The sequence below is a fragment of the Brassica oleracea genome, chromosome C8, assembly GCF_000695525.1.
Source record: "Brassica oleracea var. oleracea cultivar TO1000 chromosome C8, BOL, whole genome shotgun sequence".
In the NCBI taxonomy this organism is placed as follows: domain Eukaryota; kingdom Viridiplantae; phylum Streptophyta; class Magnoliopsida; order Brassicales; family Brassicaceae; genus Brassica; species Brassica oleracea.
Genome location: NC_027755.1, coordinates 32,345,204 through 32,360,491, shown reverse-complemented (window position 1 = coordinate 32,360,491; position 15,288 = coordinate 32,345,204). Strand labels below are relative to the sequence as shown.

The window sequence follows — 15,288 nt, the reverse complement described above, 5'->3', positions numbered from 1 at the left end:
ATGGGAAAACTACTCCATTGATGTGTGTATGTCCGGAAAGAAAAGAGTGCTCTGAAATACTGAGCAAATACTTGACCAGAACGAGTGGCGAGTCTTCATTAGGTGGTCATTTATGATCATGTTGGATTTTAATATTCAATCATCTTATGTACACTCTTATGTGTAATCTTTATATTTAATCATGTTTTTATTTAGGAATTTTTCTATCTTTATGTTTAATTATTGTTTTTATTTTTAATTGTTATATTTATATGTTTAATTATTATTTTTAAGTTTATTTCTAGTATTTTATATTAAGTTATTCTATTTAATCATTCAATATATAAAAATTATATTTCACTAAACAAAAAAAATAATATTTTTTTATTCCTAAGGATTCCAACTTCGGGTTCACCATTGCACACACATTTTTCACAAGAGTCCTTAACTATTAAAAAAAAAAAAAAAAAAGATAATTTATTCCTAAGGACTCCACAATGGTGATCCATTGTGGATGCTCTAACGTTTCTAAAATTTATACTGAATCTTAGCAGCTACTGTATGTAGATCATTCGAAAAACATTTTCTTTCAATCGAGTAATCGAACCACGACAAGTTTGGCTATGCCTTTGTATGATTAGTCAACATCGAGATATGATGGTTTAATATTGATTTAAGTTATTTTAGTGGCAAATCAGATATAAACCTTCCGGACAGGTTGTCTCTGCATGCAGTTTCACGTATTTGGCGGCATAGTATCTGGATAGCTTGATGTATCTTCATATTTGTATAATCTATGTGTATTACTAAAAGTATGAGACCTTAATGGAGTATGGAGGCTTGCTACGAACGTGCAACTGCAACCTTAATTTACGCAAAACATTACAGATGCAACCCCCAAAAAACAATAATATCCAATAATGATTAGTCATGTGTATTTGAACGTCCATCAGTCCATGCATTGCTTGATGGACTTAATATTACAAATGGCATTCTGATTTTGCATATCCTAATAAAAGCTGCGTTCACATGTTCCCTGCGTAGTCGTATTAATTTTAAGCCAACTTACTTTGTGGAATTCATATAATATACTACTGTTTTCGTTTTGTCTCGTACCGAAATTTCTTTAAAACAACTGAACATATATGAATTAACTAAGGTTCTGTGTAATATAGAATGTATTCATATGATTTACAAACACAAAGAAGATATGTTTCACCACAATGTTATCGTCCTTTTAGCATTTCCTAATAATCAATGGATTAATTCTGATTAAACATTTCTTGTACAGTTGCACGTGATACTAGTTTGAATCTTAAACCCACTTAAACCGGTTTACTTTCTTGAGGCTTGGTTTCGTTCACGCAACGAGACAAACTTTTTTTCCGGGTTCTATTGCATAATAAAAACCTCGGATTTTGTAACACTTGGCAGAGAACTTACTAATGGATTTCGGAAAAGGATAGTGCGAAAAACAATGATAGCCTATATGATCTATTTTTTAATATAAAAAGCAACAAAAAGTTTAAACAATAATCATAAGAATCGGCTAAAATGTCAAAATGGTATCGACTGTTTTTAAACTCAACAAGGTAAGCATAAATAAAGGAAAGACTCAAGATATGATACCAAAACCTCCAAATAAAAAAAGAAACACAAAAGATAACTGTATCCATTAAGTCACAACATATATAAGCTATAGTAAATATCACATTGAGAGCTAAGCTAGCTAACAAGTGAAAATCTCATTCATTTGATTTTAACTTTGTGGTAGTTTCCTACTATTAAATATCGACACAGGTGGAGTTGGTTCGGTAACATTTACTTCTCTGCTCCCACATTCCCAACGTCCCCTCACGTGACTCTCACGGGTCTTCCTTTCTTCTTCCACCGCCATTAATACAATTACAAACAGTTCTCTCTCACAAAGCAATGGACTCTCACATCAACCCTAGCCATGGCGGAAACTCTTCTTCTCTCGATAGTCTCAAACCGAGCGTATTCGCCACCATCATCATCCTTGTCATCACTCTCATCATCTCCGTCTCCATTTGTTTCCTCCTCCGCTGCCTCAACCGCTGTAACCACCACTCGCCTCTCTCTCCATCTTCCTCCGATTCCGTCCGATTCTCCACTCACCGAGTCTCTCCCGAAACAGAACGATCCTCTGTACTCGACTCGCTTCCTATTTTCAAATTCTCCTCCGTCACTCGCCGATCAACCTCCACTAACTCCAGCGACTGCGCCGTTTGTTTATCGAATTTCGAACCTGAGGATCAGCTTCGTCTCCTACCTCTCTGTTGCCACGCCTTTCACGCGGCTTGTATCGATACCTGGCTCGCGTCTAATCAAACGTGTCCGCTTTGTCGCTCTCCTCTGTTCGCTTCCGATTCCGATCTGACGAAGGCTCTCGGCGGCGGAGAAGGAGATAACAGTTTCCGTCTCGAAATCGGATCAATCAGCCGCCGCGACAATCCGATTCCGGAATCCGACGGTCAGCACCGGTCTTACTCAATCGGATCGTTCGATTACATAGTCGACGACGTCGAATCCGAAATCTCTGAGTCCAATTTCAATCAAACGCGAAAACAGGAAGACGCGCCTGCGACTGCGACTGCGGTGGCGGTTACAGCGTCTAGTTATAATCCGTCCGCGTTTGAAGCGAGTTTGGCGGGAGAGATAGGTAACGAAGGTTCTAGAAGCTGGCTTAAGGATTACGTGGACAGACTCTCCCATGGTATTTCGTTTAGAAGCTCTGATAGGTTTTTTACTGGGAGCAGTCGTCGGAGCGAGGAAATGACGGTGATGGATTTGGAGGCGAATCATGCCGGAGAAGAGATAAGTGAGCTTTTCCGGTGGTTCTCAGGTATGTGATGCGAGTGTGACTCCGAATGACTTATCAAATTTTATTCATTTACTTGGTTCGAAAGAAAAGAAACAGAGCCCTTTTGCTTTTGGTTTGTACATATTAAACAGTACTCAAGACTTTCTAATTTGGTATACTTGTTCTTAAACACTAATACTGTATATAGGCAAGTTAGCACCAAGTTTCTATCGTCGATAAGATAATGATCTATAGCCCAAACCCAATATCCTAAATTTGGGCCAACATTTGGGGAACCCAGTTTCTGACACAATGATTGGTTCCAGAAACGCTAACGCAACATTGTTAAAAAGGCCTCTTCTCTTGTCCGTCTAGTATTTGGAAGAAGAAGCTACCCCTGGTGCTCTTTTGAGTCTGACAGGAAATCTTACGAGTTGAAAAGAACGGCATGTGTGTGATAATGTCAAGCTAAGGGATCAGCTTCCAACTTTGGCTTCTCCATTGATGTGATGAAAGCTTTATACCATTAAAATACGTTATAAACTTATAATAGCCAGAGTCTTAGTTCAGTTTATATTCATCTCACAATGCCATTTTAAAGTTCTTACAAAACTTAAGTTAAATCAGCTCAAATTATTGCAAAGCTCGAGAGAGAGAGAGAGAGAGTGACAAACAAGAATATAAAAACTAGAAGAAAACGGCAAGAGCAGTGTGATTAGGACACGCCAACCGAATTCAAATCTCGGGGACCCTCTCTTACATTTAAACGCTTGGGTTATTGGCAACTTTTATAAAGTTGATATGAAACACTTCAATGTTGTACTTGGGGTTTATTAAAAGTCTACAAACACGATAATGAGACTTTTGTCATAATAAGTGATAATATAGCTTTGTAGGTCTATGTATTGAAGTGAACTAGAGAGGAGCAATTGTGGAAACCAAGATAATCTTTTCTACGTGAAGACAAAAACAAAGTCAAAACTGTCGCACTCTTGACTCTCTTAACAGAAATTCATCGTTCAAAATTCAGTTAATTTCAAAATTTTAACAGCCGCATTACTAATTACAGTACTGAATGATTAGTTTAATAACCTTTGACCATCTCAACATACTAGTAAAGATCGACTAGCTTGCCTGGTTCCGTTCTATAATTTCTTGTACAGGTCTCACCGGAGCCCAATATGGTACGAACTACTAAGAATGTAGCTCTGGTTTGATCTGGTTCGGTCAGTTGTATGGATTATACTGCAGTTTACAGTCAGAAGATAAATTAGAAATGGACTTTGTCTGTTTTGACAAATCGTAGTCAGATATGCTATAAAACATATGATTATATCTTTGGTCAACTCCTAAGAAAAATGGATTAATCGGATCAGGCTTGCAACACGATTATCCGATAACGTTTGAGTACATTAATATTAGATGACATCATGAACTAATTTCAGTACTAGAATATCAATGGTATGATCATAGTCTTATAATTTGTACACTTAAGAAAAGTATTTTTTCATAAGAACAATATAATGACATACATTGCTTCTCCTAACATCCCAAGAACAGAGACTTTGCTCCATCTACAATTTTTTTTTTTTTTTAAAACATAATACTACAAAAGTGAAGAAACCCTAACGTCTTTTAAACTATTTTCAATCTCATTATTCACCAAATAAAAAGCTTGATTTTGTAAAAAAAAAGGTACACACTTAAAGGCGCTAAGTCAAACATTTGACCAAACCTGCCCACCAATAACTCAACGGCGGTGATTAACTCTACCTATATCCACAAGCTTCTTCGATCTATTCGCGCAAAACGACGCCGCTTCTGCAATATGCGGCTTTTCCGGCACCGTTACCTCGCCGCCGTTTCCGTTAAACTCCGACGGGAATCTAATTTTCCGTTTAAACGGACAGTTAGGACTAGCTCTCACCAACGGACTCAAACAGAAACCCATCCCCGAAATGCTCCTCCCTATCCCCGCCGCAATATTCCTCCTCCCGGGAGTTTTCATCGCCGGAGTTCTTCTCGGCTCGTTTTCCTCCTCTCCTGCTTCAGTATCTCTCGCAGGCGACATCCCTCGACAGTACACTCGCTGAGGTCTACGAGCGGAGATCACGTCCTCGATGTAACACGCGGTGGGTTGCTTCTTGGAGAGAAACGACGAGATCCATGACCGTGACGAGGACGAGGACGAGCAGGAAACTCGAGACTTGGTATCGGAATCGAAATCGTCAGATCTAGCTCTGAACAGACTGGAGATTCTCGAAGCTTTACCGCTCCTCGGTTTAGAGGAACGGTTCGATTCGAAGTCCTTGCATGAGAATCCGGTATCCACCTGAGGAGTGGTGATGAACCGGCGGTTTCCTCCTCCTCCTCCGACGTCGGATTTTCTGCGGGCTACGTAAGGAGAAACAGAGCGAGGGAAAATCAGATTATTAGATTTACGCGATTGATTATGGTCTTCTGTGACGGCGGCGGAAGCGGCGAGGGAGAGGAGACGTTCACGGAGGCAAGAAGCGCAGACGCCGGCGGTGCTGCTGAGATCGACGGTGTGTCTTTTACACCTCATCGGAGGAGAACAGAAGAGAGAAAGATGATGTTTTTGGAGATCGGAGGGAGGAGATTGATATGAGCGGATACTTTTTTTTAATTAATCGCCGAGAGTTTCGCTGTTATAGTGATGTGACAACCTGTAAAGGAGAAGAAAGAAGCAGAAGCTCTGGCTGGTGGTAAAGGTTTTGGCTTTTTATAAGGAAGATCTCTCTGTTTTAAGATAGAGATAGAGAGAGAAATGGCTCGGAGGAGAGAGAATGCATTCTCTGTCGGGATCAAGAGTCCAGAGATTGAAAGTATTTTATTTTATGAAGCTAATTGAAGTTTTGTAATGTAAAGCACAACGTTTAGACAGATCATCAGCATCGTGTCCAACATTTATCTCTATTTTTTTACGATTTGCATACCAATTACGTGTTGCTCGGAAAAAAAAAGTATACCAATTACGTATTTAGGTCAGTTAGCATTTATATCAATTTAGTAAAAAATTGCATGATTTATGACAAATTATACAAATTTTAAAATTAATTACCAAATTTATAAAAGATCTATTATTCAGAACTTTTTATATAAAAAGATTACAACAAGTTAATGATTCTACAATTTAATCATCCCAAAATGTTACACATTTGTCATTTTGTTAATTACAAACAATTTAAATTTAATTATTTTATGATAATTATTTAAACAGTTTGATAACAAGAAATCATTATTTAAAACAAACGCCATTATACTTGATTACATGTTAGGTTCTGTTTCTGGGAAAAAGTCCCGGACAGTTTTCTCTCTCTGCTCTGTTCCCTCTCTAGAACTTTACACAGAGAAGAGAGAAAATTTTGGTTTATGGTTTGCCGGAATCTTTTCCGGTTTAGTTTTCCCGTTCATCGGGTTGAACGGGATGTTTGATTCTGGAAAGAAGAAGCTTTGTTAGTTCTTCTTTGTCGGCTTATGTTTTCTGGGAGGCGGTGGCTCCTTCAGCACCGCCATCGCCGGCTTGGTCTTTGGGTGTAACCGATCTATGGATATGTGTTTTGATTGTTACTCTGCCTCTCGATCTGAGTCTTGTGTCGCATGCTGTTATCGACACAGAAGGATCGATTGTAGGCGTTTTAAGATTTGGGGATTTCGTAGATCGGAGTGTGTGCGACGGTTCGATTTGTTTTGAGCCTTAGGGTAAAATCGATCGGTGTGGGTGTGGGTTTAAAATTGTCAAGGGTGTTTCCGGTGGTTTTGGATGAGATCTCGAGACTGTTCTCGATGAAGCTCTCCGTAGAAAAGCTTGGTGATGAAGACGGTTACGGTGTTTTTGCTACGCCGTCTTCCGGCGAAACTAGTGGCGTTCTTCATCTTCTCCGGCTAACCTTGATTTGTGGGGTTCCTATGGCGTGATCGGGTGACACGTGTCTTCGTGAGGCGGGGCATCAACACGTGGGCGGGTAAGCGTTTTGCTTGACGCGTGTTTTGTTGGTGGCACCGCTCAGCTTACGGGCTTGGGCTGTAGACTTTGTTTCGTTTTGGTCCTTTATGTCGGGTTTTAGCATGTTTGTATGTTGGGTTTTTATGCTCTGTTGTAATTAGGTTTAAACTTTAATAAAATTAATAGATGGAAAAAAAAAAAAAAAAAAGGTTCTGCTTCTGGGAGAAGGATAAATCTTACTCATAGTTGACCTTGCTTTAAATTTTTATCGGACCAATACCATTGGATTTGAATGGGATGTGTAGTGATTACCTCAGCCACTGACTTTTAAAACAGCATTTGAATGAGGATATATCCAATCCAATGCATATACAGAAAGATAACAATAATTAAATAAGAAACCTAAAAGGGAAGCATGTGACGATGGCTGGTAGAAGCCGACAACTATTAGGTGAAAACGAGCCATCTTCGTTTCCCACATCACACGAATGTTCGTCCGTTTCTTCAGCTAATTTCCACATGGCCGGGCCTCACCCCAAACCTCATCCGGGGCCTAACTTAACAATTGGGCTTTAAAGCCTTTTCCCAAGTCTTCCTTGTATATTGGGCCTTCTAAATCTAACACCACTAGCGTCCAGGGCTTCCAGGCTTTCCGACAGCTTATGTAATGTGTAGGTCCACGTGGAACTTCAAAATTCGAAAATTCAAACGCGTTTCAATAAAAAAAAAAAGGGCAACAAGACAATATGCGCACACACAATCTTATCTTCATTCCATTATTATTTAAAGTTGGAAGCAGACCGTACCGGACTAAACCGAACCAGAGAAGCACATACACCATTCCTTAGCTCGTAGACAGCGTCCAAGCGACTGTACCCGACCGAACCAACCTTGTAGAACCATAGAGAGACAGGTCTGTCGGCGAATTTCCAAGCAATTTTTTTGCTATTTCTGAACTGAAATTTCGTCTTAGGAACTTCGGATTTGTCAATTTGAAACGATAGGAGAAGGAGGATGACTACTATGGAGAGCTTGATTGGGTTGGTTAACAGGATACAGAGAGCATGTACTGTTCTCGGTGACTACGGTGGTGGAACTGGAGATAACGCTTTCAATTCTCTCTGGGAAGCTCTTCCAACCGTCGCCGTCGTCGGTGGTCAGGTGATTTCTCCGGTCTAAGCAGCGTTTGACTTCTTCTTCATCTGTTTCACTCTGTTGACTCTTTCAACTTGCTTTTTACAGAGTTCTGGAAAATCTTCGGTTCTTGAGAGCATAGTTGGGAGAGACTTTCTTCCCAGAGGATCAGGTTTGTGGATTTTTGTACTTTCTTGGGTTTGTAAATATAAGGCAGAGAGCTTTGGTTTTGAGCAAGGAAGTGTTTGGTGTAGGTATCGTTACGAGGCGTCCATTGGTGTTGCAGCTGCATAAGACAGAGGAAGGAACAGAGGAGTATGCAGAGTTCCTCCATCTTCCCAAGAGGAAGTTTATAGATTTCGGTATGTACCCTTAACGTTTATGTCTCTATATAAGTTATTTATTCTTCTTTCCTGCTTTTATGGTTTATTTATGTTTTGTTTTAGTGTTCCTTGTCGTTTGACTTTTGGTTGAAAATTGATTGATGTTGGCAGCTTTGGTTCGGAAGGAGATTCAAGATGAGACTGACAGAATCACAGGGAAGAGTAAACAGATATCTCCAGTTCCTATTCACCTCAGTATATTCTCTCCTAACGGTCTCTGCTTTTATCACAATCTGTAAACCTTTTTTTTTTATAACATCACTATTGTTTTCTGGAACTAACTTTTGATGTTTGCTTCTTGGGAAACAGTTGTAAATCTGACCCTCATTGATTTACCCGGTTTAACTAAAGTTGCTGTTGGTATGATTTTTTTTTATCTCTTCTTTGGGTTTCCATTTCATTATTATTTGCTGGTTGTATGAAGCTTACTGACACTATCTATGATTTTCTAGAGGGACAGCCAGAAACCATTGTTGAGGATATCGAGTCTATGGTTCGCACATACGTTGATAAGGTCAGAATTGCTACTTCTTTAGCTTGTAAACTTTATACTAATATACAAGACCATATAAAAACCTTTCAGTATTACTATACGCTTTTCGTTTTATAACTGTAAATATGCTCTTTCTAGTTCCTTATTGGTTAGTTCCTTATTTGCAGCCTAATTGTATCATACTAGCTATATCTCCTGCCAACCAAGACATAGCTACGTCGGATGCAATCAAGCTCGCTAAAGAAGTAGATCCAACAGGTTTGTTTACTGTTCTCTTGTAAGTGGATGATACATCTATGCTCCAGTTATTGTCTTTTGATAAAAAGTATTTGATTCTCCCAGGGGAGAGAACATTTGGTGTTCTTACAAAGTTAGACTTGATGGACAAAGGAACTAATGCATTAGAAGTAAGCACCTCTTCAGTCTTTGAGTGTTTTTTTAGAAAAATTGTTCCTAACATAAAGTATTGGTCGTTTTAATAAGGTTCTTGAGGGAAGATCATACAAGCTGCAACATCCTTGGGTTGGGATAGTGAACCGTTCGCAAGCAGATATTAACAGGAATGCTGACATGATGCTTGCAAGACGAAAAGAAAGAGAATACTTTGACACGAGTCCTGACTATGGTCACTTAGCCAGCAAGATGGGATCAGAATATCTCGCAAAGCTGCTCTCCAAGGTATCCAACTAAAAGCCTAAAACGCTGGATATTTCATCATTTTATCATATTATAATATTTATTAATTTGATTTGGTCTTGTGCAGCACTTGGAGTCTGTTATCAGGTCTCGTATCCCAAGCATCCTATCCTTAATAAACAAAAGCATCGAGGAGCTTGAGAGAGAGTTAGACCGATTGGGTAAGCCTGTTGCAGTTGATGCTGGGGTGAGTACTTTCTCTCTATACGAAACCATTTCTCTTCTTCTTCTTTGCTGTGTGCTTAAATCTGTTGGTCTCGCTCTCACTCTCAGGCTCAGCTCTACACTATACTGGAGATGTGCCGTGCATTCGATAAGATCTTCAAGGAACATCTGGATGGAGGGTAAGCATCTTCTTACTGTTGAAGTTTCCACCAGTTTCTTATTAATGCTTAACATTTGTAGGCGTCCTGGAGGTGACCGTATCTATGGAGTCTTCGACAACCAGCTCCCAGCTGCACTTAAAAAGCTTCCTTTTGATCGACATCTTTCTCTACAGAGTGTGAAGAGAATAGTCTCTGAAGCAGATGGTTATCAGCCTCACTTGATTGCACCTGAACAAGGTTATCGCCGTCTTATTGAAGGGGCGTTAGGTTACTTTAGAGGTCCAGCTGAAGCTTCTGTGGACGCTGTAAGTTCTTTCTACACCCTTAGCTTTCAGTTTTTATATATAGAGGAACCATAATTGAGTTTTGTGTGCTTCAGGTTCACTTTGTCTTGAAAGAGCTTGTAAGGAAGTCAATTGCAGAAACTCAGGTGAGATAGTCTCTTCCTTAATGAACTAAGAAAGGATTTTACTGAATTAAGTCTCTCTAGGCCTGAGTATTTTGTCCGAACCAGCCGAACCGAACCGAAAAAAATTCCGGTTCAGTTACGGTTGGAGTTCGGTTTAGTTCTACAGAGTTTTGAAAAATGATTTGGTTTTCGGTTCGGTTATGGTTTGGAGTGTGGTTTAGTTTGGCAGAGTTTTGAATAATGATTTGGTTTTCGGTTCGGTTACGGTTTTTAAAAAAAGAAAGAAAAAAATTAACCGAAGTTAACCGAACTAACTAACCGAATAAGTGAAGTTAATTAAAATAACCGAATTTAACTGAAAATATCTGAAACAAAAAAATTGGTTATTTTCGGAAATAAAATTAGAAACCGAAATTAAATGAAAACCAAACCGAACCAATTTTTTCCGGTTCACTTCGGTGGGAAATAAACCGAAACCAAAAATACCTGAACAGAATAAACTGAAACCACAGACCTAAATCTCTCTGTGATGGCGAAAATGCAGGAGCTAAAGCGTTTCCCTTCACTTCAAGTGGAGCTAGCTTTAGCAGCCAACACCTCCTTGGAGAAGTTTCGTGAAGAAAGCAAGAAGTCGGTTATTCGTCTTGTTGAGATGGAGTCTGCTTATCTAACAGCTGAGTTCTTCAGGAAACTTCCTCAAGAAATGGAAAGACCAGCAGTAGCCAACAGCAAAAACCAAGCCGCTTCTCCTTCCCCCGCAGCACAAGACCTATACGGAGATGGACATTTCAGAAGGATAGCATCAAACGTATCTGCGTACGTCAGCATGGTTTCGGATACACTTCGCAACACCATCCCGAAAGCTTGTGTTTATTGTCAGGTTAGACAAGCTAAGCTCGCGCTGCTCAATTACTTCTACAGTCAGATCAGCAAGAGAGAGGTAAAATTAAAGACTATAAACTAAAAAATAAAATGTCTCAAAAGTGTTTCGGATTCAAAACTTTATATGTTATGGTTACAGGGGAAACAGTTGGGACTGTTGCTAGATGAAGATCCGGCATTGATGGGGAGGAGACTAGAGTGTGCGCAGAGGCTGGAGTTGTATAAGAAAGCCAGAGATGAGATTGATGCAGTTGCTTGGGTGCGGTGAAGAGAGCTGAAGTGTGTTGAGTGTGTGTCTGATGATGGTTTTTCTGATTAGAGAACTATTAACTTGGTGTGTTTGTTTATAAAGTTCGTTGGACTTGTAATATGTTCGTTGACTATGTCCTTTTGTATGTAAGTTATTATCATCAGATTCAGACCTTTGTAATATAAACTTCTCGTTTCTATTTGAAAACGCGTTGGCGTTTCACTTCCGAGACAGTAGACTGCTCGCCGTTGGAACAAACATTATTTAGGACGTTTTATCAAATGTCATTGAAAACACTGTGTCGTCTGTCGTTAGAAGTAGGGGACTGCGCGCCATTTTAGTTGTAGCAGTTTTTTTAGACAGCGTACCGTTTCTAACAGGAAACAGAACGGTAGAAGTTCCAAGAAGGCTTCATCTTCTTCATTACTTTCTTTTTTTTTTGAATTTTAAGGAAATCGGGGTTTCCCCAAAGGCTTTCTAGGCCCAAAGGACTAATTCCCCCCCCTGGCGCTGACGAGCTCCATGTAATAATGCCCCAGTGGCCCGAGAGAATTGTTTGCAGCGTGAGGCTTCGAACCCGGGCGTATTGGCACCATGGGCACCTCAACCACGAAATTCTAACCACTCGCCCAACTCAGTCGGGTTTAAAACTTGTGTGGGTTAAACAGGCTTTTTACACCCTTATTTTTAGACGCTGTCCCCACCCCCGAAGGGGCCCCCTTGCAAGAAACCCCCAAAGCCGGCGTTCAGTACTGGCCGTAGCCCACCTGACGTCGGACAGGGATTTTTTACGGTTCCAGTCCGTCCCCGGCCCTTCGAGTGTCGTTGAGGATCGAACCCCCGACCTCTCGGACTCGTGTGTGAGAACCCTGCTTCAGTACTGCCGCTAGGCCACCTTCTTCATTACTTTCTTCTCCTCTACTTTGAACTTCCTTCAGGACTTGTCAAACTGCTGCGTGATTCACAGTCGCATCTCTGTCGATTTCCAGGTAATTTTCAGTGTCTTTGGTATGAACATGCAATCAGTTTATAACTTTATATTGATGTTCTTGCATATTGATTCACGCAGATAGTATCAGTTAGATCAAAGGTAGTAGATTAATCATGGAAACTCCTGTTGATGCTCCTATCAAGGTATCTTTCTCGCCTGTATACCCCCAAATTTAGTTGTTACTTTTGCTTAAAATTCAATGATATCAACAAAAAAAAAAAAAAAACAACAACGATATCTTTTGGTTACAGGACAAACATGAAGAAAGTCCTAGGTGGAAGAAACCAACAGTTGTTTTTGTGTTGGGTAGTAATTGCACTCTTATGTAAAGCTTTACTCTTTCGAATCTTGCTTGAAAGTTGAATGGTTTGAGTTTAGGTGGGCCTGGAAGTGGAAAAGGTACTCAGTGTGCTAATATTGTCCAGCACTTTAGCTATACCCATTTGAGTGCTGGTGATCTTCTCAGAGCAGAGATCAGGTCTGGTTCTGAAGTTGGGTAAGTGAACTCTCAAATCTCAAACTTATTGCTGAATAATATATAATAATAATACTCCCGTAAAGTAAACCTTGTTCTTGCTTTAGGGTTATGTCTTTTCTTTCTGTGTGGATTATTTCAGATCCATGATCCAAAGCATGATTTCTCAGGGGAGAATTGTGCCGTCCGAGATTACGGTGAAGCTTTTGTGTAAAGCTATGGAGGAAAGTGGCAATGATAAGTTCATCATTGATGGTTTCCCTCGCAATGAAGAAAACCGAATAATATTCGAAAATGTTGTAAGGGTCATCAATCTACAATCTCTTTTTTCTTTTGAACAACAAAATCTTATATTAAAATTAAACGTCCGATGAGCTAAATCGATTACAACCGGAGAGATACTCGACAGTAGGTTGATAAGCTATCTAAACATAACAAAAGATAGAGATGGCTAAGGAAAGAAGAACCCCGTAGAAAATCTTCACTTGTAGTTCTAGGACCCGCATTCGAAATAACACAGTTTGAAATCGACGTAGAATAATCCAACAATGGATTTTGAGAGCAGTTAAAAACCATCTCTGAAAACCATCTACAATCTATTTAAATCTATTTTTACATGTTGTATGCGTTGGTTTTTTTTTTTTTTCTGATCAAACGAAATTGCATTACTAAGACGGTTTTACACTCCAATATTGGAATTCATTACAGACAGGACGAGAGCTGATTTTGCCACGGTATAAGCTTCCGCATTAAAGTTGCGAGAAATAAAATCAAAGGAAATAACATCAAAGTACTTGATAAAATGATAGATATCAAACATGATACCGAACAGTTCAGGTTGTGTCCCTCCCCTTTTCAAAAGCTTGATCAGAGATAGGGAATCAGAGAGAACCGCCAGGGATCGGACGTTTGAGTAGACAGCAAGGGCAACCGCCCGATGTACAGCAATAGCTTCCGCCATTAATGCTGAGGAGACATGACTGTAAGCTTCCGAAACGTTTGACAAGTTCCGATCGTTAGAGCCACAGAAGATTCCACCAATACCACATCCTCCAGAGGAAGCATCCCAGGCCGCATCAACTTTACACACAAGTATCGTAGCTGGGAGTGACGGAGGTGGGACTGTCGAGTTGCAGTGAGGTCGAGCCGGCGAGGGGTTGTCTTGGGGATGAGATTTACCTCCAGGTTGTGCATCATTCCATTCCTTTGCATCTGTGATACTTTTGAGAACAGTTTCCTGAGCTGAAAAGACTCTATTCTCAAAGACCAACTTGTTCCTTGCTTTCCATAAATTCCACATCACCCATGGCCATAATGGAGCGTTTAAACCCGTCGGTGGCAGTGAGACATATTGTTTCCCCTGCTTTATGAGTTCGGGGACAGAAGATATGGAGCTTCCAGGTCCTTGTGTTATCGGAATGAGGCTCCAAACTTCCTCTGCAATAGAGCATGATAGAAAGACATGCATGTCATCCTCATACCCACCACACTTCTTGCAGTTGAATCGTGGAACACCTCTCCTCTCTAAGTTGGAACTGACCGGGATAGCTTTTTTCACAACTCGCCAGATAAAGTCCTTCAATTTGGGGCTAGTGTTGACGTTCCAGATATCCTTCAGCCAGTGGACTGGTTCATTTGCAACCAGCGTAGGTCTGTCCACCACCATTCCCAAACCGTATCCAGTTTTAGTAGAATACTCCCCTGATTTTTCCTTGAGCCAAACCATTGTATCCGGAGACTGTGTTGAGCTTGTCTTAATGCGCAGTATAAAGTCCTCATACTGAGGGATGATTCTTCTTATTTCTTCCAAGTTCCATTTGTTGGTGAGAGGACATAACAGCTCCTTAACCAATAGAGATTGAGTAGCCATATGAGCCGGCCCCATCGGTCGCAGGGGGGTATCCAAGGAGAGCCATGGGTCATCCCAGATTCGAATTGATTCGCCATCACCTACAGCCCAACTCAGCCCTTTCTGCAAGATCTCTCTTCCAGCTAGGATGCTTTTCCAGCCATGGGAGGCTGTTGTCGGTATTGGACAGTCCAGGAAAGATTGGTACCGAGAATATTTTTACATCAAAACCTGAGCTAGCAAAGACTGTGGCTCCTTGATTAATCTCCAGCCGATCTTTGCCAGTAAAGCGTCATTAAACGTTTCAATATCCCGGAAGCCGAGTCCTCCCGCGAATTTCGGTAAGGCCATTATTTCCCAAGAGACCCAACACATCTTTTTCTTGTCCGGATTCGAGTCCCACCAGAACCGTGTGAGGAGGGACTGAATTTGTCTACACAGAGACACCGGAAGTTTGAAACACGACATGGCATAGCACGGCATTGCCGCAAGGACTGACTTAAGCATCACTTGTTTTCCTGCCCCGGATAGAAACTTTGCAGTCCAGCTGTGTGCTTTTTGCCTGATCCTATCCAGTATAGAGGCAAAAATGTCTCGCTTCTTGCGTCCAAACTGCTCGGGTAAACCGAG

General features: G+C 40.5%; 4 protein-coding genes across 5 annotated transcripts in view; 3 read left to right on the top strand and 1 right to left on the bottom strand.

Moving 5' to 3' along the window:
* Positions 1 to 1,638: 1,638 nt before the first annotated feature.
* On the top strand, positions 1,639 to 3,053 carry LOC106310160 (E3 ubiquitin-protein ligase ATL4-like). Its single transcript, XM_013747378.1, has one exon. It carries the CDS (start codon positions 1,912 to 1,914, stop codon positions 2,851 to 2,853), a length of 942 nt encoding a protein of 313 aa, XP_013602832.1. The 5' UTR covers positions 1,639 to 1,911; the 3' UTR covers positions 2,854 to 3,053.
* Positions 3,054 to 4,488: 1,435 nt separating this feature from the next.
* LOC106309640 lies at positions 4,489 to 5,668 on the bottom strand. Its single transcript, XM_013746715.1, has one exon. It carries the CDS (start codon positions 5,367 to 5,369, stop codon positions 4,554 to 4,556), a length of 816 nt encoding a protein of 271 aa, XP_013602169.1. The 5' UTR covers positions 5,370 to 5,668; the 3' UTR covers positions 4,489 to 4,553.
* A 1,869-nt stretch (positions 5,669 to 7,537) lies between these two features.
* LOC106312544 (dynamin-related protein 1E) lies at positions 7,538 to 11,569 on the top strand. The gene is made up of 16 exons (XM_013750105.1): positions 7,538 to 7,683; positions 7,775 to 7,931; positions 8,013 to 8,076; positions 8,159 to 8,266; positions 8,399 to 8,500; positions 8,597 to 8,647; positions 8,740 to 8,801; positions 8,948 to 9,038; positions 9,123 to 9,187; positions 9,264 to 9,458; positions 9,544 to 9,663; positions 9,750 to 9,820; positions 9,882 to 10,107; positions 10,182 to 10,232; positions 10,756 to 11,151; positions 11,233 to 11,569. Exons 2-16 carry the CDS (start codon positions 7,785 to 7,787, stop codon positions 11,359 to 11,361), a joined length of 1,878 nt encoding a protein of 625 aa, XP_013605559.1. The 5' UTR covers positions 7,538 to 7,683; positions 7,775 to 7,784; the 3' UTR covers positions 11,362 to 11,569.
* Positions 11,570 to 12,235: 666 nt separating this feature from the next.
* The window catches only part of LOC106311535 (probable UMP-CMP kinase 1), a 7,510-nt gene continuing 4,457 nt past the window's right edge, over positions 12,236 to 15,288 (top strand). For both annotated transcript variants that reach the window (XM_013748727.1, XM_013748726.1), the window contains exons 1-5: positions 12,236 to 12,332; positions 12,413 to 12,477; positions 12,586 to 12,640; positions 12,713 to 12,830; positions 12,952 to 13,108. In XM_013748727.1, the coding sequence (XP_013604181.1) occupies positions 12,448 to 12,477; positions 12,586 to 12,640; positions 12,713 to 12,830; positions 12,952 to 13,108 (360 nt within the window). In that variant the 5' untranslated portion in view covers positions 12,236 to 12,332; positions 12,413 to 12,447. The remainder of the gene's footprint in view (positions 12,333 to 12,412; positions 12,478 to 12,585; positions 12,641 to 12,712; positions 12,831 to 12,951; positions 13,109 to 15,288) is intronic.

Excerpts from the sequence above, each read along its gene's own strand:
- LOC106310160 (XM_013747378.1), top strand. The coding sequence starts at position 1,912 with ATGGACTCTCACATCAACCCTAGCCATGGCGGAAACTCTTCTTCTCTC.
- LOC106309640 (XM_013746715.1), bottom strand. The coding sequence starts at position 5,369 with ATGAGGTGTAAAAGACACACCGTCGATCTCAGCAGCACCGCCGGCGTC.
- LOC106312544 (XM_013750105.1), top strand. The coding sequence starts at position 7,785 with ATGACTACTATGGAGAGCTTGATTGGGTTGGTTAACAGGATACAGAGA. Across the intron at positions 8,648-8,739 it reads TTTAACTAAAGTTGCTGTTG|AGGGACAGCCAGAAACCATT; the intron begins GTATGATTTTTT and ends ATGATTTTCTAG. Across the intron at positions 9,664-9,749 it reads CTGTTGCAGTTGATGCTGGG|GCTCAGCTCTACACTATACT; the intron begins GTGAGTACTTTC and ends TCTCACTCTCAG.